The 23050-nt window shown below is 38.0% G+C and overlaps 1 protein-coding gene across 1 annotated transcript; it reads right to left on the bottom strand.

The window, feature by feature from the left end:
- Window positions 1-540: 540 nt before the first annotated feature.
- On the bottom strand, window positions 541-12340 carry LOC132274356 (WAT1-related protein At1g43650-like). The gene is made up of 7 exons (XM_059775617.1): window positions 12014-12340; window positions 11823-11885; window positions 11602-11718; window positions 11282-11516; window positions 10163-10321; window positions 9292-9443; window positions 541-926 (listed from the first exon to the last, which is right to left on the bottom strand). The coding sequence occupies exons 1-7, from the start codon at window positions 12214-12216 to the stop codon at window positions 779-781; spliced, it is 1077 nt and encodes a 358-aa protein (XP_059631600.1). The 5' UTR covers window positions 12217-12340; the 3' UTR covers window positions 541-778.
- Between the last annotated feature and the right edge of the window lie 10710 nt (window positions 12341-23050).

Genomic DNA, 23050 nt, shown 5'->3' on the forward strand with positions numbered 1-23050 from the left:
CTTACCTCTAACCAAACACAAAAATATTATTTTATCCCTTCTCTCATCCATTCCTCCTTAATCCATACCTCCAACCAAGCATAACATCAGTTACAAAAGGGATGTTGGAAGATGTTTGTTTGGAAATTTCCCGAAAAGCCCTATTGTGATTCCTAATACAAGAGTCAAAATAGGGACAAGCATCCATATGATCTCATAGACCTCTTTTAACGATTCCAATCTGGAAAAAGAATTGATAGCTTGTACTTCTGTTGAGAAATATTTTTTATAATTCTCTAAAAATAGTTTTTATTTTCTAAATTTCTAATAAAAAACTGGAGATGTTTTTGTTCTCCAGCACAATATGGAAACCTTTTTCTTACTTATATGAATGTCAACAAATGTCCTATCTAATGAATTTTGTTAATTTTCTAAAGTGAAGGTTATGGGTTCAAGTTGTTCAACTACTACAAAAAAGGACATATAATGGAAGTGTGAATTATATTTGTTCGAACAAAATAAAAAAGAAGCGCATCATACATTCATTATGTGGGACTTGAGGGAATAAAATAATCATATTCCAGAAAGCGACAAAATTACAAGACTTGAAATCTCTTTTCTCCCTCAAATTTCTCAGCGACCAAACAGAATGCATGAGGAGCTGAAAAAGTAAAAAAGTTGACTCAACGAGTCTTATGTGAATCATGTTCTCAGTTACATTTATAAGATATGATATCCCAACCGTCACATATTTATGGTAGCTTTTAATTTGCAAAATCCCTTCAAATAAATCAATCGGTCACTTACGAATATTAATGCTATCCATCTCCGCTAATACTTCCTCTTTGGCTTCAGATTTCTCCTCATTTTTCTGGCTTTTTTCTTCTTTGCTCTTCCCCCACAAAAAACTGTAAAGCCCTCCCACCAGCAGCATAGCACCACAAGCACTGCCACAAAATGGAAAGTAAAAAAATTAATTATGATTAATATTTAATTAAGCATAATATATATATATGTAACCTTAAATACGCCATTGATATAACATCACTGGTGTCATTTTATCAAAAAATAAAAACATTGCGACTAGTGACGGACCCAGGAATTTTTTTGAGGGGGTATATTGTTGAGGAATAAAAAACAAATTTGTGAAGTGGGGCATTTTAAAAAATTGAGTGGGGGCATTTTTGAAATTTTAATTAAAACTTTAGGTAATAATATAAATTAGCAAAAATCCAGTGGGGAAATAAGTGAGGTAAAAATATGAAGGGGGCATTTTAAAAAATTGAGTTTAACTACAACTATAGGTAATAATGTAAATTAGAAAAAATTAGTCCCTATTGGGCCTGATCTGGGTCGGTGCCTGCTTGCGACACCAAACACGGTGGAACACCCAATGAGGTGGTGAGTGTCTCAACTGTTATGGTGGGACACTGTTAGCCCCTTGACGGTTGTCCAAGGGAAGACATGGGCATTTCAAGGCCATGCCATGTCTTAGGAATACTTTGGCTTTGATTAGACAGCCATGAGGGTGCTCAGTGGGTTGTCAGCGTGCACAAGATGCTCAGCGTGCACACAAGATGCTTAAAAGGATGCTCGGCGTGCACTGGGGGTGCCCAGTGGCACTTTCGTAAATATGGCGAAAAGTGAAACTTGGAGTTTTGACTCGGGATCTTTATGGGAGATACCTTGAGTCCATAGAAGCTGGTTGGCGCAGACGGCACTTAATTTGGATGTCGGGAAAGGTCTGAAAGGCCATTATGACTCCTCAAGCATGGGTGATGTTTACTCCTGTCAGAGTGCTGGATTTCCTTAAGACTATATTAGGGGGGGTCTGTTGAGCGCATCGGTTGGGCTATGGCATGGCTTGCTTAGAGGGCTTAGCCAACGTGCATGGGCACGTGTTGCACCACTCCAAGATGGTTGCACAAGTGGGGAGCATCCAAGATATTGAAGGGCAAATAAGTGTGCACCGACACGCGCGCTGGAGTGCAGCGGCGTACGTGCGGGCATGCAGGTTGGTGCGCGGGTAGACGTCCAACCTAGTGTGCACGAGCGTCTAGCTCGGCGTGCACATGGGCGTCCAGGTGGGTGTGCAGCCACGGGCGCATGAGGGTATAAACATGGCGCGCAAAGAAGGGCACTAGTGTGTGCGCCGGCGTGCACTTTGGTGTGCACCCGAGCGTGCGCACGGGCGTGCATGGCTTGGCACGCCGTGCACTCAGAGACATATATATGTGGGTGCAGATTGGTGGACTTGGGCTAGGTTCACAAGGTTGACTCAGATGTGGCTAGAGCATGGATAACACAAAGTCATGGCTTGCGGTTACAAGAGGTGGTGGCTTAGTGGGCTCGGTTGGTTGGGGGAAGTTACTAGCACTTCCCACTCATCATGGGAAGTGGGGGAGTGCTGAGTAACCTCCCAAACATGTGGCACAATTCTGAGAGGACCAACACACAGGCGGTTAAGGGTGGTTTCCTCCACCATGCAGAATCTAACTTCTTGTGGTTATGTGGCATGAGGAGAACATGCCAACAAGCCTAGCAGTTGGGCTTGTCAACTGCATTATAGTGCTGGCTCATTTAGAGGGTGCCAGCACGACCCTAGGTGGATGGGGGTGTCATCCATCATCTTAGTGGGCAGTTATGGGCGGTTTTGAGAGTGGCCTATATAATGCTAAGGTGGGCTTTGTAGAGGGAACAGAGAAGAGGGTGTGAGCCTTGGTTGTTCCTTGTACGAACTCATGTTCCTTTGTAATATGTTTAATATGAGCAAAGGTTGGGGCTTGTCCCTGTAAACTGTGTGTGCCTTCTTTATATTTCTATATTGTGTGTATTGTGTTGTTGTGTTGGCTGAGACTTGGTGGCCCCAAGTGCCATTGCAGAGGCAAAAATTCGTGGTGTAATTTAGCCCTGTGACAATTGGTATCAGAGCCCTGTTCTACGATGGCTGGAGGTAATACTCGTGAAAGAGTTTCCCATTTGGAAGAGTTCGTGGGTTTTCCTACAGAATCAGAGGTACAAGATGGTGCAGAGAGCCTTGTTGTTCGAATTGAAAACTTGGCTTCTGAATTGGAGATCTTGAAGACTGATCCTGATGGGTTTGGTGACTTCATGCAGGCCACCAAAGAGCAATTGTCCCGTATCTCTGAAGATGTTGAGTCACTGACTGACGTCTTCAAAAAGAACCTGAAAGACCTTGAAGATGAAGTGTCCTTGGTGAAGAGGGCCATTCATGGGAGTTCCAGAGGCGGTGGTGATCCTCTTTCGCAGAAGATCAAGGTGCCGGATCCCAAGTCTTTCAGTGGTACCCGAAATGCCAAAGAGTTGGAGAATTTCCTATGGGACATGGAGCAGTACTTTAAGGCTGCTCGGATCCCTGATGGCGAGAAGGTGACCATTACAAGCATGTATCTGTCTGGTGATGCAAAGCTATGGTGGCGCACACGGACAGAGGATGATGCTTCTGCGGGTAGGCCTCGGATTGAAGTTTGGGAGACCCTCAAGAAGGAATTGAAGGACCAGTTCTTGCCTCAGAACACTGCATGGATTGCAAGGGAAACTCTGAAAAAATTGAAGCACACAGGTACCGTTCGTGATTATGTGAAGGACTTTAGTTCCTTGATGCTGGACATTCGAAATATGTCAGAGGAGGACAAGCTGTTCAATTTCATGTCCGGATTGCAACCATGGGCTCAGGCAGAACTCCGTAGACAAGGTGTGAGGGACCTTCCTACTGCCATGACAGCGGCAGATTGTCTTGTAGATTTCAAAATGACTGGGTCTACTACACAAGACAAGAAGAAGTCCAAGGAGGGGAAGAAAGACAAAGGCCAGTCCTTCAGGTTCAAGGACAAAAAGAAGGACAAGAATCAAAAGAAGGATAAAGGGGGTGGCTTTGTCAAGGCCAAGGCAGATTACAACAACAAAGGGAGTAGTAGTGGGACTAAGCCCAACTACGGTTGTTTCATCTGCAATGGTCCCCATCGTGTTAGGGACTGTCCCAAGAGGGAGAAGCTGAGTGCTATTGTCGCTGAATCAAAAGGAGACTCAGACTCGGGATCTGGTCCAACCCGAGTTAATCCTCTGCAAATGCTGAATGCTCTTACTGAAGAACAGTCCATGGAGTTGAAAGGGCTCATGTTCATTCAGGTGACACTGAACGGCAAGGAAGTTTTGGCAATGGTGGACACGGGGGCCACTCATAACTTCATTGCGCAGAGGGAAGTAAGTAACTTTAATTTAAAGTTAATTCCACATGCTAATAAGATGAAAGCTGTGAATTCTGAAGCCAAGCCTGTTTTAGGCATGGCCACCACTTCTATGAAAGTTGGTTGTTGGGAGGGCGTAGTTAGTCTTATGGCTGTTCCCTTAGATGATTTTGATCTAATTCTTGGAATTGAGTTCCTTACGAAAGCCAGAGTGGTAGTTGTACCATATTTGGGAGGAGTTTTTATTTGGGACAGGAGTTGTCCATGTTTTATTCCATCAGTGGCTCTTTATGGGCACCAAAAGAAGGAAGATCGTAAATATGGTTGCATCGAAATAATCTCTGCTTTGCAAGTGAAAACAGGTTTGAAGAGAGGAGACTCTACCTTTCTTGCAGCTATGATAGAGATCAAACCGGACCAGCTTGTTGAAGTTCCGGATTCTGTTGCTGAAATTCTAGAGGAATTTGCAGAAGTGATGCCACCAGAACTACCCAAGCAATTGCCCCCTCGACGTGCTGTTGATCATAAGATAGAGTTGGAGCCGGGTGCAAGGGCTCCTGCTCAGGCCCCATATCGGATGGCGCCTTCAGAACTGGCTGAACTGCGTAGACAGTTGGATGAGTTGCTGGAGTCTGGCTATATTCAACCATCCAAGGCACCGTATGGCGCGCCAGTGTTGTTCCAGAAGAAGCAGGATGGCTCAATGCGGATGTGTGTGGATTATAGGGCTCTGAATAAGGTGACTGTGAAGAACAAGTACCCAGTGCCCAATGCCGCAGACTTATTTGACAGGTTGTCAAGGGCATCCTATTTTACTAAGCTGGATTTACGTGCAGGCTACTGGCAGGTGCGTATAGCAGAAGGAGATGAACCCAAAACTGCATGTGTAACTCGTTATGGGTCCTATGAATTTCTTGTAATGCCGTTTGGGCTAACTAATGCCCCGGCAACCTTCTGCAACTTAATGAATAATGTGTTTTATGACTACATCGATCGCTTTGTTGTTGTTTATTTGGATGACATTGTAGTCTATAGTGAGTCATTGAAAGATCACTTAAAACACTTGAGATTGGTTTTCTCAAAACTGAAGGAGTTTCAGTTATTTGTCAAAAAAGAGAAGTGTGAGTTTTGTCGCCAAGAAGTGATGTTTTTGGGGCATTGGATCAGTAAGGGCCATGTCAGAATGGATGAGAGAAAGGTGAAAGCCATCCTTGATTGGTCTGCACCTACCAAAGTGACAGAGTTGAGATCTTTTCTAGGGTTGGCAAATTACTACAGAAAGTTTATAAAGGGGTATTCCAAGAAGGTTAGTCCTTTAACGGACTTACTGAAGAAAGACAAACAGTGGGTTTGGTCTGAGGAGTGCCAGAATGCTTTTGAGATGCTTAAGCAGGCAGTGTCTACAGAACCGGTCTTGAGACTGCCTGACTTTGGTTTGCCATTTGAAGTGCATACTGATGCCTCTGATAGAGCAATTGGTGGGGTTCTAGTCCAAGAAGGACACCCATGTGCCTTTGAAAGCAGGAAGCTTAAGGATGCTGAACAGAGGTATACAACTCACGAGAAGGAGATGACTGCAGTGATACATTGTCTTGACGCATGGAAGCACTATCTGTTGGGTACTAAGTTTACAGTGGTGACTGATAATGTGGCCAATACCTACTTCAAGACACAGAAAAAGCTTACTCCAAAGCAAGCTCGTTGGCAAGAGTTTCTTGGGGAGTTCAATTTTGTGTGGGTTCACAGACCTGGAAAGCAGAATCAGGTTGCTGATGCCTTGAGTAGGAAAGAAGTGCAGGAGTATGTGGCGTCGTTGACAACGGTGTATACTGATTTCCTTGACAGAATCAAAGAGCAATCTCAGTCCGACAATGCCTATCAGAAACTAAAGCAACAGGTTACTGATGGTGAAGTCAGAAAGTACTGGATTGAAGATAATCTACTCTATGCCAGAGGAGGTAGATTATATGTTCCTGTTGGAAGTTTGAGACGGGAACTAATGCGGGAAATGCATGATCCTCAGTGGGCTGGACATCCAGGGGTGGATAGAATGCTGGCGTTGATATCCAGATCATATTACTGGCCCAAGATGGAGGATGACATAGAGTTATATGTCAAGACTTGCTTGGTCTGTCAGAAAGACAAGCATGAAAGGAAGAAGGAGGCAGGGCTACTGCAACCTTTGCTTATACCAGAGCGTCCATGGCAGTCAGTTTCAATGGACTTCATTTCTAGTTTTCCCAAGGTGGAAGGTATGAGATCTATTTTTGTGGTTGTAGATAGATTCTCTAAGTATGCAATTTTTATTGCTGCACCACATGCATGCCCAGCGGAAGTTGCTGCTGGTTTATTTCATAAGTTTGTGGTGAAATATTTTGGCTTGCCCGAAGATATTGTTAGTGATCGCGACACCAGATTTACGGGAAGGTTCTGGACAGTGCTATTTGGCTTGATGGGTTCTGAACTAAAGTTCTCCACAGCAAACCATCCTCAGACTGACGGACAGACTGAGAGGATGAACCAGTTATTGGAAGAATATCTGAGGCACTATGTCACTGCAAGTCAGAAAAATTGGCTGGAGTTGCTAGACACTGCACAATTCTCTTATAATTTGCACAGGTCTTCAGCAACTGGAATGAGTCCCTTTGAGTTGGCAACAGGGCAACAACCTCGCACACCACAGGAGGTGGCAGTGCAGAGGACAGGTGGAAGATGCCCTGCAGCATATCGATATGCCCGTTCCATGCAAGAGATGGTGGAGGAGGCACAGGACAGCCCTGCCAAGGCTGCGAGAAGGATGAAAAAGTATGCAGATAAAGGGAGAAGGCCATTAGACTTCCAAGTGGGAGACAAGGTTCTGTTGAAGTTGACTCCACAGATTTGGAAGAAGATAAGCAGCAAGACTGTTCACAGAGGGCTGATTCAGAAGTACGATGGTCCATTTGAAGTTGTGAAGAAAGTTGGGAATGTTGCTTACAGATTACAGTTACCTGAGAGACTGAAGGTCCATCCTACTTTTCATGTGAGTTTCCTCAAGCCTTTTCATGAGGACACTGCAGATACATCAAGACAGCAGGCTAAGAGAGCCCCACCTGTTATTCGGTTGCAGTTTAACAAGGAGGTGGAGAAGATTTTGTCTCACCGGACCCAGGGTCAGAGTAAGAAAAATCGCAGAACTGACTACTTGGTGCAATGGAAAGGATGCAGCAAAGCAGAGGCTAGTTGGGAAAGAGATGTGACATTATGGCAGTTTGAGAAACAGGTAAAGGAGTACTTGGACAAGTCGACGAGGGCGTCGACTTCTTCTGGTGGGGGTGGTTTGTTAGCCCCTTGACGGTTGTCCAAGGGAAGACATGGGCATTTCAAGGCCATGCCATGTCTTAGGAATACTTTGGCTTTGATTAGACAGCCATGAGGGTGCTCAGTGGGTTGTCAGCGTGCACAAGATGCTCAGCGTGCACACAAGATGCTTAAAAGGATGCTCGGCGTGCACTGGGGGTGCCCAGTGGCACTTTCGTAAATATGGCGAAAAGTGAAACTTGGAGTTTTGACTCGGGATCTTTATGGGAGATACCTTGAGTCCATAGAAGCTGGTTGGCGCAGACGGCACTTAATTTGGATGTCGGGAAAGGTCTGAAAGGCCATTATGACTCCTCAAGCATGGGTGATGTTTACTCCTGTCAGAGTGCTTGATTTCCTTAAGACTATATTAGGGGGGGTCTGTTGAGCGCATCGGTTGGGCTATGGCATGGCTTGCTTAGAGGGCTTAGCCAACGTGCATGGGCACGTGTTGCACCACTCCAAGATGGTTGCACAAGTGGGGAGCATCCAAGATATTGAAGGGCAAATAAGTGTGCACCGACACGCGCGCTGGAGTGCAGCGGCGTGCGTGCGGGCATGCAGGTTGGTGCGCGGGTAGGCGTCCAACCTAGTGTGCACGAGCGTCTAGCTCGACGTGCACATGGGCGTCCAGGTGGGTGTGCAGCCACGGGCGCATGAGGGTATAAACATGGCGCGCAAAGAAGGGCACTAGTGTGTGCGCCGGCGTGCACTTTGGTGTGCACCCGAGCGTGCGCACGGGCGTGCATGGCTTGGCACGCCGTGCACTCAGAGACATATATATGTGGGTGCAGATTGGTGGACTTGGGCTAGGTTCACAAGGTTGACTCAGATGTGGCTAGAGCATGGATAACACAAAGTCATGGCTTGCGGTTACAAGAGGTGGTGACTTAGTGGGCTCGGTTGGTTGGGGGAAGTTACTAGCACTTTCCACTCATCATGGGAAGTGGGGGAGTGCTGAGTAACCTCCCAAACATGTGGCACAATTCTGAGAGGACCAACACACAGGCGGTTAAGGGTGGTTTCCTCCACCATGCAGAATCTAACTTCTTGTGGTTATGTGGCATGAGGAGAACATGCCAACAAGCCTAGCAGTTGGGCTTGTCAACTGCATTATAGTGCTGGCTCATTTAGAGGGTGCCAGCACGACCCTAGGTGGATGGGGGTGTCATCCATCATCTTAGTGGGCAGTTATGGGCGGTTTTGAGAGTGGCCTATATAATGCTAAGGTGGGCTTTGTAGAGGGAACAGAGAAGAGGGTGTGAGCCTTGGTTGTTCCTTGTACGAATTCATGTTCCTTTGTAATATGTTTAATATGAGCAAAGGTTGGGGCTTGTCCCTGTAAACTGTGTGTGCCTTCTTTATATTTCTATATTGTGTGTATTGTGTTGTTGTGTTGGCTGAGACTTGGTGGCCCCAAGTGCCATTGCAGAGGCAAAAATTCGTGGTGTAATTTAGCCCTGTGACAGACACCATCAGGTAACTAAGTTCGTACCTGATTGCGACACCAGACATGGTGAAATACCCAATTAGTCATGTCTCACGAGGTGGCGAGTGTCTCAATTGTGAAACACCATCAAGTATCACAATGCCTATTATTACTTAATTTTATCTCATCACATGAGTAAAAATATATTTATTTCAGTGAGTCTTAAGTTCAATGTTACGATATTTCAAGTGCATTAAAGTACTTTTTTTAAAATAAAAAAAAAAATATGTGTGTGTGTGTGTATATATATATATATTAATGTACGTAGATATATACCTTCCCCAGTGAAGGGTCTCCTTGAAGAATATTGCTGAGAGGATGGCGGTTAAGACAAGTGCTAATGGACTGAATACGGATGTGAATACAGGGCCTTTCTTCTCCACAGCCCAAACTTGTAGCCAAAAGGTAATCCCAGTGACAATCACACCCTGCATTATTCCATTAATTTAATTGCCAATGTAAAGAGATCTAAAAAATCATATATACATATATATACACATGCCAAAATAAACTTGCATGTCTGTATGTATATTAAACATGTATCAATACAAACATATATATATATATATATATATATATATATATGGAATATATATGCACAGTGTATAACTTGCTTATGAGTGTATGCCAATGCGTATACATGTAGACTAAATGTATGATGTGATGGGAGCATAAAATTCAAGCATAATAGCCAATAAATGGGAATATAACAATAAGGGTGGAATCAGAAAAGAAATTCATATGTGCCCTTGAGCGGCGAGGCATATCAATATAAATTGAATGGATTGTTAAAAAGAATGCACTTGTAGTAGACTTTTTGACATCCTTATAATAGTTTCGCTCCTCAAATTGACATTTTATATACATTTATACAACATATTTTTCTAGTAGAACATGACAATTTAATTTTCACAATACACATAATTAAAACATTCTGAATTTTTTTATTTTCATTTTGTTAATTAATTGGGGATATGCAAAAAAAAAAAAAAAATTGCATTGATGTTGTATTACTTTGAATTAACCTTTTTTTTTTTTTTTTTTCAATTTTAAATTTTAAAATGTTGATTCTGTACTTCCAAATATAACTTGATGAATTGTCTAAAAATATAATCGAATTAATGTTAAAATGGACGAAGAAACATACACAATAGAGCAAAGAAATAAGATTAACGTCCCATCCAAGCTTCCACAATGATATGTCCCTATCCATGGCAACACTCCAAAGTGCAGATATTATGCAGCTGAAGAAGATTTGCATAGTTGTAAGACGTATTTTTGCTGGATATTGCTTCATAAGAGGACGCTGATGATACAAAAACAAAATAATTAAATTGAAAATATTCTGATCGATTCATTTGATTATGATATATATTAGAGAATTTAAATATTAAAGTTACACATTCTCTAATAATTTAAATATTTCGGAATAGATAGTAATTAACATAGTATCAGAGCTGATAAGATTCTAAATAAATTCAATTCTCTACGTTTAGACTTTGCTTGGATGGAAGGAAAGGAAAATAAAAGAAAGAGAGGGGTACTGAATTTCATGTTTAGTTTGCCATTAAGGAGAGAGGAGAGAAAAGAAAGGACAATAAGAGATTTGAAAAGCCATATAATTAACTTAATCTTCCGATCTCTCCTTTGCCACACATTAAAGTGAAAAGATTTGAAAAGAAATGACAACTTAAAGTAAATGGCTATGGGGTCGTGCTACATTACTCCTAGTTTGGCGCCATGGGGTAGGGTCCCTAAAGGGCCTTGTTTCAAGGAGTTCTGGGTCCAAGAAAAAAAAAAAACTTTCGTAATGAAAATAACCTTAACATTAATTTTATAGAAAAAAGTTAAAAAACATTTAGGTCTCATTGTAAAATAGTTTATTTTCATTTTTACGTTTTGACCTTTTCCAAATAAGAATGTAGGTTATTGTTTTTTTTTTTCCGCGCCATGGGGTAGGGTCCCTAAAGGGCCTTGTTTCAAGGAGTTCTGGGTCAAAAAAAAAAAAAAAAAAAACTTTCTTAATGAAAATAACCTTAACATTAATTTTATAGAAAAAAGTTAAAAAACATTTAGGTCTCATTGTAAAATAGTTTATTTTCATTTTTACGTTTTGACCTTTTCCAAATAAGAATGTAGGTTATTGTTTTTTTTTTTTTCCCGTGTAATTAATGTGATTCTTGTTAGATGGTGGTGAAGTATTTGTGTGTGTGTGTGTGTGTGTGTGTGTGTAGAGAGAGAGAGAGAGAGAGAGAGAGGTGGGAACCTGCATAATGAGCCACAAAGACCATGTGAAGGTGGATGCAAGCATGAGAAGAGCTCCTTTTATCCAATCCTCTTTGGAACTAGTATTCTTTGTGGACTCTGAAACTTCCTTCTCAATACCTGAGTAAATAGGAGGCCCCTTTATGAAAGTAAACACCATAGCCCCTGAAAGTCCCACTGCAGAACCAAACACCTTGGCTATTCCATGCCATTGCCTTATGCAAACACTTTCCATCCTGAAATTATTTTCCAAAATCAATCACACACACACTCACTCACACACACACACACACACACACACACACACACATATATTTATACCTCAACAAAACAGCCATGATAAAGACCATGGCAGGAATTGTGTTAGTGCTGGCTGTAGCAAATGTTGCAGAGGTGTATTTAATTCCCAAATAGAAGAGATTCATGCTCAGAGAAAGCCTGAAAATATATTTTTATATATACATGAAGGATTGTTAGAATATTAATTTACAATTAAAACTCATTCAGATTACAAAAATTTACAAAAAACCAATTGCACATACCCACATAAAGAAGTAAAGAAGATCTTGCAGACTAAATTGCATGATAGTGGAGCTTTCCTATTACTGCAAATTCAGAAGAAAAATCATATAGAAAGTGTGGGACACCATATATATATATATATATATATATATATATATATATATATAAAATTGAAATTAGGAAGTGTTTGGGAATGTGATTTAATTATAACCTTTCGAGGAAGAAAGCAAATGGAGCTAAGGCAAGTGTAGCGAATCCTTGTCGATAAGCGACAAAAACAGAATGTTTCATTCCTGAACTCATTGATGCCTTGGAGAACAAGGACATGCCTGCATACACAAACTGTATAAATATCATTGCAATATAAGGCTTATGTTTCTCCATAGCCTCTGTTAACCAAAGTAAAGCCTTCATGTTGCAGTACTGTCTGATATATATCCTGGCCTTGTTTGAGGGAATTATATATATATATTGAGAATATATATATCTTCAATGTACACAAGAGTTATGTTGGTGCTCTTCAATTTATAGAGAAGCCTAGCACCTTAGCATGCATGAATAGTACTACTTTTTGCAAGCCTATGTGCCATTTTTTTCAACTTTAATTAAGACATCAAAGTGGTAATTATTTTTCATTCCACCTGATGATGAATGGAGAATCCAGTCTAAATCGAGGTATAACACCTTTACTTTTAAAAAATAAAAATAAAATAAAACAAAATAAAATAAATAATAAATCCAGGTATATTTGTACTTTTAGTGTCCATTTTGAACTGTGCATACTAGCAACTTTGCAATTGAATCCGGATTCTCTCTAGCTCCTGTTTCAAGTGATGAAACAGGAGCCGAAGAGGATCTTATTCCCTTTGCGCGATCGTATAACTGTCACTTTTCATTTGTCACATGGTGACTCCCATGTGTAGTAAGATCCATTGCGAGATCCATCACATTCAACTACACAATAGTAATAATAAGGAATTATTACGCATACATAGAATTATCGATCCTTATTTATCATTTTATGGATTCAAAGTCGTGATGTTTCGAAAAAATTGAGTCGACTAAAATGCTGAAGTGGATATGAAAAAATACTGTTTATTTATTAAAACTACCCTTACTATTTTTCGATACCACTTTTGTGTATGTAAATACCATTTTTGTGCACAGATGTATCACTTTTTGTGCATGCAGGTACCTTTCTAATGATAATACTAGTGTGCAAAAAAAGTGGTACCTCTACAGACAAAAGTAGTAATGAAAATAGTAAAGATAGTTTAGAGAATAAATAATGTCTGTGTTAGCATTTTGGTCGACTATAGTTTTTAAAAAAAATCATGATTTTAACTTTATGAAATGATAAATAAGAGTTAATAACTACATGTATACGTAATAATGCTGTAACAAATCAAGGAATAAAGGGCCATAAGTGGTGACTTGAATGTGACTACTTTGGAGTTCCGCCCGTCAAATTGGCGCTAGCAACTTCGCAATTGGACCCGAATTGTCTCTAACTTCTTTTCCATCACTAATCCAAGCGATGGAACAAGAGCCGGAGAGGATCTTGTTTCCTTCCAAACCGTTACAAAGTGTCACTTCTCATCCGTCGAGTCAAGTAGTGTGACTCCCACGTGTAGGATCTATTGCGAGATCCATCACATTCAACTACCCAAGGGTGTGTGGTTGCCGGTTTGTTCTGTACTACCAAAAGTTTGCACCAAACAATAGAGATACGAAATCTTAGCCCTAACGTGTTTCATGCACAATGCCACCTCTTGTTGGTTGATCTTTAGGGACCACGTAATTGGATCTAAGCCGTCCATTTTACTTGTCCAAAAAAATAAAAATTACATGAAATCTTCTTAATACACGTAACACCCACGTGTGAGTATGTGTATATGATATGTCCAAAATGTTACCTGAATCATATTTTGACATTTTCATTTATGTTTTTTCAATATTTTGAAGTAACAACCTTAGAAAAGAGACATGTTAAGAGAAATTTATATATAGTCGTATTTCATTATAGTTCATACAAACATTTCGGACATATCATATACACATACTCACACGTGCGTGTTAGTGCTTGGTTCCCTTGTGTCATTCGTTAACTTAATTCGGTACTTATTTTTTTAATAAATTAAGTATTTATTTAGTTAAGTGTGCTTATAATGAAAGCAGTTTCATTTAAAATTTTAATTGAGAAAGACCCCACTTATCACAAAACAATGAACAGTTGAAAATCAAATGAAACAACATTGCTTCTGAAATTTACCCCCTATTTTTTAATAAAATTACACATTAACCACATAAATTTTAAGTATTTATAAATTGAGAAGTATTCAATGATGAGTTAAAATTTTCTCTCTTAAGAATTTAATTATTTTAAGTGAAATTTGTGTTTTTAAAGTGACTATCAAAATAGTAAATTTAAATCAAAATTGAGTAATCAAATAACACATAATTTTAAAAAAAAAAAAAAAATACACCTTTTACATTTAGTGAAGTCTCTCTTTCAAACTTTATTAAATTAAAGGGGATATTTAATTTTAAAGAATTTGAAGGCTAATTTGGAATTTTGAAGGATGATGAGTTGATTCAAAGAGGACATATATTATAAGGCAAACAAATGATATTTTATTTTCAACAGGCAAGCGGTCATTTGTCCCACATCGGATCTGGATGGAAAAGTGATTGAGTATAAATGTGTGGGTATGCATCACTACCTAACAGCTTGAGTTTTTAAGTAAATAGACAAGCGTTTACCCATTACAGTTGGTATCAGATCCAGACAGTCCTTGATTCGGTGTCACGGCCTGGCCCGGAGGGCGTCCAAGTTTACAGCCCGGGTAGGCAGGGTAGTTCGAGCCGTAATGAAGGCGTTGCGAATTTGAATGGGGGTCTCGTTGCGAATTTGGATGGGGAAGAATATGATAAGGGTCATTTGTTCCACAACGGATTTGGATGGTAAAGTGATTGTGTATAAATTGGTGGGTATGCAGTACTACCTAACAGATTAACATTTTGAATAAATGGGTAAACGTCCACCTATTACACTTAATTACCACTAACTTTTTCCTCTCCCTCACTTTGTATGCATGTATAATGAGGTGCACCTCATTGTAACACTAATAAGCTTTTTGCATTTCGCAAATTATGGAAAATGGGACTAGGACAAGGACACATCATATATGAAAGTGTCTAAAACGTTTCCTTGTCACGTTCAAAAAAATAAATAAATAAATAAAATAAAATAAAATTGTGGAACACTTTCAATCATGTATAAGACGTATTCAAGACGTATTCGTATGTTGGACATGTATGAGATCCAAACAGTCTCCATGCTTCCTAGCTCTGCCACTTCACTTAAATGCTTTGCACTTCTGCCAGACAAATATGGGATACATGTCATGAGCACTAAGGCACCCTGGTGCATGCAGACTAAGACAAATAGGATATCATTTCTAATTAAAGAGAGGTTTCTTTTGCAGGCTATGGAAGGGACTAATGAGACCTCTTCCTAATATTAATAATTGAAACATAAACATAATGGAAACCAATTCCGGCAACGATCACATCAGTTTGGTCATGTTAAATGGCACTAATATTAATTATTAGTATATAGGAATGGATTCAAACTTTATACATACACACAGAGGAAAACAAAAATAAGAAAAAACAATGCATGTATCAAAAGAGGAGTGTATTTATTATCTCCCCAAAAAATGAATCAATCCAAGGACAATCCACAATGTAGTGCAAAGGTACTATATAGTACATTACTATGCAGTACTCGGTATTTTCCTCAATTCAAGGAGAAAAATTTATAAGCTCATATTGTTTGTTTTGGTTGAAAAATTAAATAAAAAAAAAAAAAAAAAAAAAAACAGATCAGATGCATGTAAGCGCACACATATTTCACTAGGTTAGTTAAAGAATTATGGCTACATTCATGAGTTACAGATATTTCATTATGTTAAGAAAAATGATACATAATACAAAGAGTTCAAAATAAATAAATAGTATACCTTTGTATATTAAAACAACAGAACAAACAAAAAAAAAATATCAAAATACTCTCAAAAATATTCGGGCAAAGGACTCCTGCCAACTTATTACGAAGTTAAATCCGCAAAGTTCGTTTTTATCAAAACTTCAAACTACCCATCATTTCTACGTTTGAAATATGACTTGCGTACTTTAATTATTCACATCTGATGTGACTTTTTTTTTTTTTTTTTAAGAGAGAGAGGAATCCATCAAAAGGGAGTAGGTTCCAAAATGTTTGTCATGTATTTCTCAATAAATTTGCTCTAAATTTTCTTAATTATGATTTATTTTCATCGTTTATAAACAAGTCGGGTTGGTTTGCCTAGATTCTTTTCATTTAAAGACATACATGGCGAATGTAGTTCCGAAATATAATGTAGTACTCCGGTGAATAGTGAATTAATATTTCTTAGGGATAATTTCACTTACCTCCCCTGAGGTTAGGCGTAATTACAAACGATACCCCTTACGTTTTAAAAATTACACTGACCTCCTTCCAAACTGATCGGCATTTTATTCCGGTCATTGACCATGTTAAATGACTAAAACACCCTCTAATATTTTATTTCATTTACACTAAATTTGAACAGTTGTTTTAGTCAATTTTGTGTATTCTGAGGAGGGCACAAGGATGGTGAAGAAAGTTAGAGAGAGAAAGAGGACAAAGAGGGGTTTGGCAGCAGCTGGAGTTGAGCCCATTTGGGGATTTGAATTATGTTCAAACCATGACCGGCTTTTTGAAAGGAATTAAAAGGGGATTTTTTAGTGGCTTGTAGAGATGGATTTTTTATTTAGAACAGACGAAAATTGTGCGGAGGGTTTGTTTAGACTTTTTGGGTTTGTGGGTGCTTTCATACTAGTGAGTGTACGTTGCTCTGTCCAATTCAACAGTTGGCAAAATCTGTTCTCCGGTGGCCGAAATCCGAGAGAGGAACCCTTATGTTCTTCCACAATCGCATCTTTGTCTTGACTCTCTCCCCTTGTATATTTTTAGGATTTGTTTTTAGTGTTGTAAATATAAATATAAATTTGCAGATGATGCAATTAGTGATCTTAGAAGTGAATCCACTGGTTTGATCAGTGGAATGGTGTATTTGTCTTCATTGCTATAGATTCACAGGGAGAGAAAAAATATAGCTAGCATAGCTTTTGGAATCGAAAGCTCGTGGAGATGAACAACAACAACAAATTCCAATAGAGTAATATAATTTTAGAAAGAGAAAGTGATAGAATTCTAGAGAGAGAAATAGTTTGAACCAGAAATAGAGAGTTCAAACCAAAAATGAAGAAGAACAATTAACAGAAACCTAATCAATAGATTGAGAAATAAAACTCAATCATCAAACTCATGGAAGGATTTGGATGGCTTCTAATTCAGTTAACCCTTAAGAAATGGGTCTTGATCCATTTTCCAGTTATTAGGTTCTTACATAGAGAAGTTTTAAGAGAGAATGTTTAGAGAGAGAGAGTATATATGTAGTATTCTGTAGAGAATGATGAGTGCAAAGAGGGAGAGTGAGGAAGCAGTGTTGTGGGCAGCCATTGAAAGGGCAAGAAGAGATGCACAGCAGAGAAAAGATACTGGCCTGTCTTCTTATTGGAGGTATATAGGTTATTTTAAAATAAAAGTAAGGATAGAAATGTCTTAAAACTACACTAAGGGCAAACGTGGTATTTCAAGTTAAAAAATAGCTGATGTCATGAAAAACTATAATTGGCCGGCATTGACTTTCAACGGAAGGGGCAGAGTGTTACGCCGGAGCTAACCTTAAAGGAGGACGGTATAATTTTGAAACGTAAGGGGTACTGCCTGTAATTACGCCTAACCTCAATCCGGAATATGAATCATAAAAGAAAATACCTATTAAACCGATTACAAGAATACCAGTTACTGTACCTATTAGCCAAAAAGGAATCCTTCCAGTAGTATCGGCCATTTACCCCACTTCCCTCCACATTTTATCAAGCGGTCATGCTAGAGACATAAACAGTCATCCTCAGGGGAGGTAACTGAAATTATCCCATATTTCTTATCATCAAGAAAAATAACAAGTAGTATTTATTGGCTAAGGTACTAGAAAGTGGGTGGTACACCTAGACTAGCAATAATTTCTCCATTTTGGTAAGGGTCATTTTGAAGTATAGGGTAAAATTCTTTACCCGGGCTTAATAGAGAGAACGATTTCGATTTCGATTTCTCAAACCAAGATTTATTGTAATATGATTCAGAGAACCAAACCAAACAAAAAGTAATGGGAAATAAAGGTCAACAAACATGCATTTGATGATATATTAAAAATATATATACACGCACACGCTTTCTCCACTTAAATTGTGCGTGCATTGACAAGAGTCACAGCAAAAATGTGGGGTTTTCTCAAGAATGTAACTTTGTTGCCATAGCTTTCCATGTAATACAGCAAAATGGTGACCACTTACTATATAATGAAATTTGCACCATGGACTTATAAAAATCAACAAAACAAGCTTTGTTTTGTTAAAGTGGGAATTGATATGGAAAGTTGTACCAAATAAAAAAGCTCTCATTATAGTGGAAAATTGATCGTTTACCATATCAGCACCACTCACTATGTCTAGTCCTACATGGGCAGTTTTATTTATTTTTATTTTTTATTCTATGATTATTGAATTTATTTCCAACCAATCATATCAATGCACGTCATGGAATATCACCAAAGAGAATTTATGAAAAAACACACATGGAAGAACTTTCATACTGTAGTGTTTGATCAAGAATTGGCCACTTTGATCAATTTTTGAGTTTTCCTTGTCATCTCTAGCAACATCTTGTACTCATGGAGTTGAAATTCTTCCAAACCTTCTCTTCTTTTACCATTGCATCGTATTCCGAATTTGTGAGTCAAACTCAGATAAGATTTGAGATTTATTGGATTTTAAAATGCAGCGAAGCACTAGTTAGACGGACTGATTTAACCAACTCACGAACGCTCACACAAACATTCCGTGAAATTAACCTACTAATAAACAGTGACTTGCTCATAAAATTGTGAGTGGGTCAATTTAGGCCGGATTAGCACAACGCTATCATCGTATTCCGAATTTGTGAGTCAAACTCAGATAAGATTTGAGATTTATTGGATTTTAAAATGCAGCGAAGCACTAGTTAGACGGACTGATTTAACCAACTCACGAACGCTCACACAAACATTCCGTGAAATTAACCTACTAATAAACAGTGACTTGCTCATAAAATTGTGAGTGGGTCAATTTAGGCCGGATTAGCACAACGCTATCATCTTAAAATTCTTTTCAAATCAATAGACGCACGACTGTCACCACACTCGCAACCCCCACTGGGCCCACCATGTACCCTAGGTCCATCACAAGGTGAGCCCTTACTCCTTAGAGTGCTCCCATAATCCCACAATCGGTCATATGTCACAGCGTTTATGAATAAACAAAAAATTAAAAAAATTTACGATTCAGAAATGAGAGGCGAGTTTGTGAAACACGAATTTAAGACACAAGACTTTATTGTAACGACGGTCATTTTGAGAATGCAACATATAAAACATTTATTACATCGTATAAATCATACTCCGTATTAAACACTTTCTGATGTAATAAGAGAACAATAAAATCGTATATATGTGCACTGACACCCATTTAATCCAATGATAAAACCTTAAAAAAAAACTCTGTGAATTGTGATGTTCTCATCATCATTTCAACACATTATGACACAGCAACATCTCTAATGGATGAACGATTCGACAACCCTAGTATGCTTCCACCAAGATATAAAAATATGGTTGAGTGGATATGCACTGCAGGACATATTTATCATCTTCACTGAGTATATGTTCCAATTTTATTGGCCATAAAAGTTTGATGGAAATGGAGTTGAAGGGTTGAATTTTGGCTCAAATTTTACTTTCTAGAATAAGTATATAGAAGTGACCATAATAACGCTTTAGCTTTTGATTAAAGAGAGGAAAAAATTGAGATTGGGTTAGTGGTAAAATCTCGAGTCTTAGTGTTTTATGAAGCATTCAGTTTTAGATTCAAATTGATCTTTCAAGTACGATCAATTCTTAAGGGTCATGATCGCGAATATAGTCTGAACTTTATCGAATTCACGTGAAAAAGTCGCTTTGCACATATTCCATTGATTGAACACCCGAGTTATTAAAAAGATTATATCTAAGCTAATTTGTAGCATATCCGAACCTTGAGTTAAACTTACTTTCCAAAAAAAAAAAATTTAATAAATACTTTGAGTTAAATTTTGTTTTGATTATTAGAGGAACAATTGATCAGCTATACAAGTATCAAAGCTCTAACTCCGTCCCCTAGTTAAAATTAATGATATGTGATGTCACACTTGAATTAAAAAAATTTACTTTTTCGGACTCAATTTTAGTAAAAGGTTTTTTACCTTTCCATTAGTAGATTGGAATTACTCTTTTCACAGTAGATTAAAATTAATGTCACGTGGTACTACCACTTGGATTTAGAAACCCACAATTTTAATAATCATACTCGTCATTTGACAGAAATCTCTCAAAAAGTGTTTAGTGTCCATCTCCATTCAATCGTTTGAGTAGCACATCTTTCCGGTTTTTGTTTTTGCCGGTCGAAGGCGTCGTCAGATTCCGGCGGCTCTTTGATCCCGGCGATTACCCATCATTCACTGGGGGGAAAATTACACCAGATTGCAGAATAGCCTCAGATAGGTTCGGTTCGAAAAAAATTGCTTTAGAAATCGAAAGATCTTATTCATTTTTTTTGTCATTCCTCGCCAAAAATTGGTTACTTTTCCCACCATTTGGCAGAAGATATACCATTTTTTATATTGGGGTCATTCAATTTTAAAGCATGATTCCATATAAGTACTAATAAAGTGTAGGAACTCCTTTTTTAAATTATGAGGTATGGCTAAATGATACTATGATAAAAGCACAAGCCAACAAAAACAAAAGAAAAAAGAAAGGCAACGAATACAGGGAACATCACAGAGAAAACGAAAGGGACAATCGACCACATTCAAAGGTTTGAAAAAAAAAAAAAAAGAAGGAAAAGCAACCTTAAGGAACATCAAATTCCGTAACTCGTGTACGTTATATATACTATTATGTGAACATGTTACATTTGCCGCATGATAAGTGTGGTGTAAATTTTTGGATAAATTATGCTTTATCTCTTTTAAAATTTGGACAAATTTCACACCGATGAAACGTTTGAGATTTATTACCCTAATCTTCCTTGAGACTATAAAAAGTAAATTATATCCTTATATGTACTAATAATATATTTTTATAATACAAAATATATTATAAAATCTAAAAATAATAATTATTCTATCTTATCTCTCTTATTACTTTCTCTCCCCTCTCCACCACAATTTTGCTCTCCTAAAAAAAAAAATTTGAGTGTAAGGGCAATTTGGTCATATTTTGAATTTTTTTTACAAGTTTTGATGGAGAGGGAAGGTTGTTGAGCATACACCCAAATCTCAAGGGAGGTTAACACAATAAATCTTAAATACTTTACTTGTGTGAGATTTGTCCAAACCTCGGAGGATGTCAGTGTAATTTACTCTAATTATTTTTATTATTACTTTTTTGGATAATTAAGTGTACTATTATTCTATATGTTTATTTTCTCCTCTCTTCATAAAATACATGAGAACAGATAATGATAGGAAATTTTTCCACTTTTAATGGTGAAATTTCACAAATAAACGAACATGAATTGATGAAATTTCACTTTTATCCTCCGTTTGATAAGAGGAAGAAAGATGGATGGAGGAAAGGTAGGAAGGAAAAATAAATTTTCTTCATTTGGTAGAACATCCAAATATGGAGGGAAGAGGCAAAGAAAGAAAAACAAAACTATAATAAATGTTTTTAAATCACATAACTTTCCTTATAAGTATCAATTTCCCTTCGATCTATTCTCTTCTAGCAACTAAAATAAGGTATTATCTTAATTCTCCTCTATTCCATCTAACCAAATAAAAAGAGGCAGAAACAACATTATCTCTTCCATAAAAATGTTTCATTCATCTCTTCTCTCCCTAGCTTCCAACAAATTTCCGTCCATCCTGCTACCAACAGAGCCTTATAGTGTTGAAAATTTCCAACCACATAGAAAAGCTAATGTTGGAGAGGATATATATTCTTCCTGGACTTCATCCTATGATTAGAAGGGGAAAAAAACACTGAAAAGGCAACGATAGGAAATTAAATATATAAATAGTTTTGTAGTTTAGCATTTGATTGCAAGGTTGTAAGGTAAATCTGATGCAAATTAACTCAGTGAGAGCATTTCATAATAGAATATATCTTAAGAACATATATACATCAACAATTTAGAGGATCATTAGGAATGTTTTTAAATTGTTTCAAGTCGTTCCAAATATCCATGTACATATTTGCATGCATGAATGCATATATATATATAGACACACACACACACACACACACACACACATGCATTAAGAGGGATATTCTTCTTAACTGCATACAAGACTCCAACTGGTACCAAATAGACTCAAATTGATGGAGGTTGTTTTTTTTTTTTTTTAAATGTTGGAGGATTTTGTTTTTATCAGGAATGGGTTTCCGCGAGTTGAGAAAGTAGAAACAGCTCGTCGAAACTGTGCCAAAAAAAGTGTCAGCTCAGACAACTCCGCTGTTTAGTCCACTACTCTCTCTCTCTCTTTCTGAATTCGGATTTAGGGTATGATAAATTAAAAAACCAACATGTCTGGTAGTCAGGCCAAAAACTTTTCCATGTGTGCGCTTAATCTACATATCATGTACCATAACTTCCAAAATTAAACAAACATATCATGTACCACACACGTGTGTGTATATATATATATATTACTTTATCTGTGTGCTTTAAATAGGTATGATTCTCAATTATGCATGCAATCAGACAAAGGGTGCATATATATATACACAAACACACATATATATGTCATATGTGCACTCAGTCCCTTCTTTCTCCATAAAAACTAGCTATAACTTTTGGTTAATTAATTTAATTCTGGTGCGCTTATATATAATTCATTCATGATGTTGCAAGGCGCACTAGGAGGCCTTGATTAATAATCAACAGTTAAAGCAAGAAAGAAAGAATAAAAAAATAAAATAAAATAAACTATATTTTGAACCATCCATGCATTAATATTATATATATGTGTCCACTT

Source organism: Cornus florida, unplaced genomic scaffold (genome assembly GCF_030987335.1).
Source record: "Cornus florida cultivar Cherokee Brave unplaced genomic scaffold, ASM3098733v1 CherokeeBrave_3.0.0_Hap2_Chr09, whole genome shotgun sequence".
Lineage (NCBI taxonomy): Eukaryota > Viridiplantae > Streptophyta > Magnoliopsida > Cornales > Cornaceae > Cornus > Cornus florida.

Excerpts from the sequence above, each read along its gene's own strand:
- LOC132274356 (XM_059775617.1), bottom strand. The coding sequence starts at position 12,216 with ATGAAGGCTTTACTTTGGTTAACAGAGGCTATGGAGAAACATAAGCCT. Across the intron at positions 11,517-11,601 it reads ATCATGGCTGTTTTGTTGAG|GATGGAAAGTGTTTGCATAA; the intron begins GTATAAATATAT and ends AAATAATTTCAG. Across the intron at positions 9,444-10,162 it reads TTATTTCTTTGCTCTATTGT|GGTGTGATTGTCACTGGGAT; the intron begins GTATGTTTCTTC and ends GGAATAATGCAG.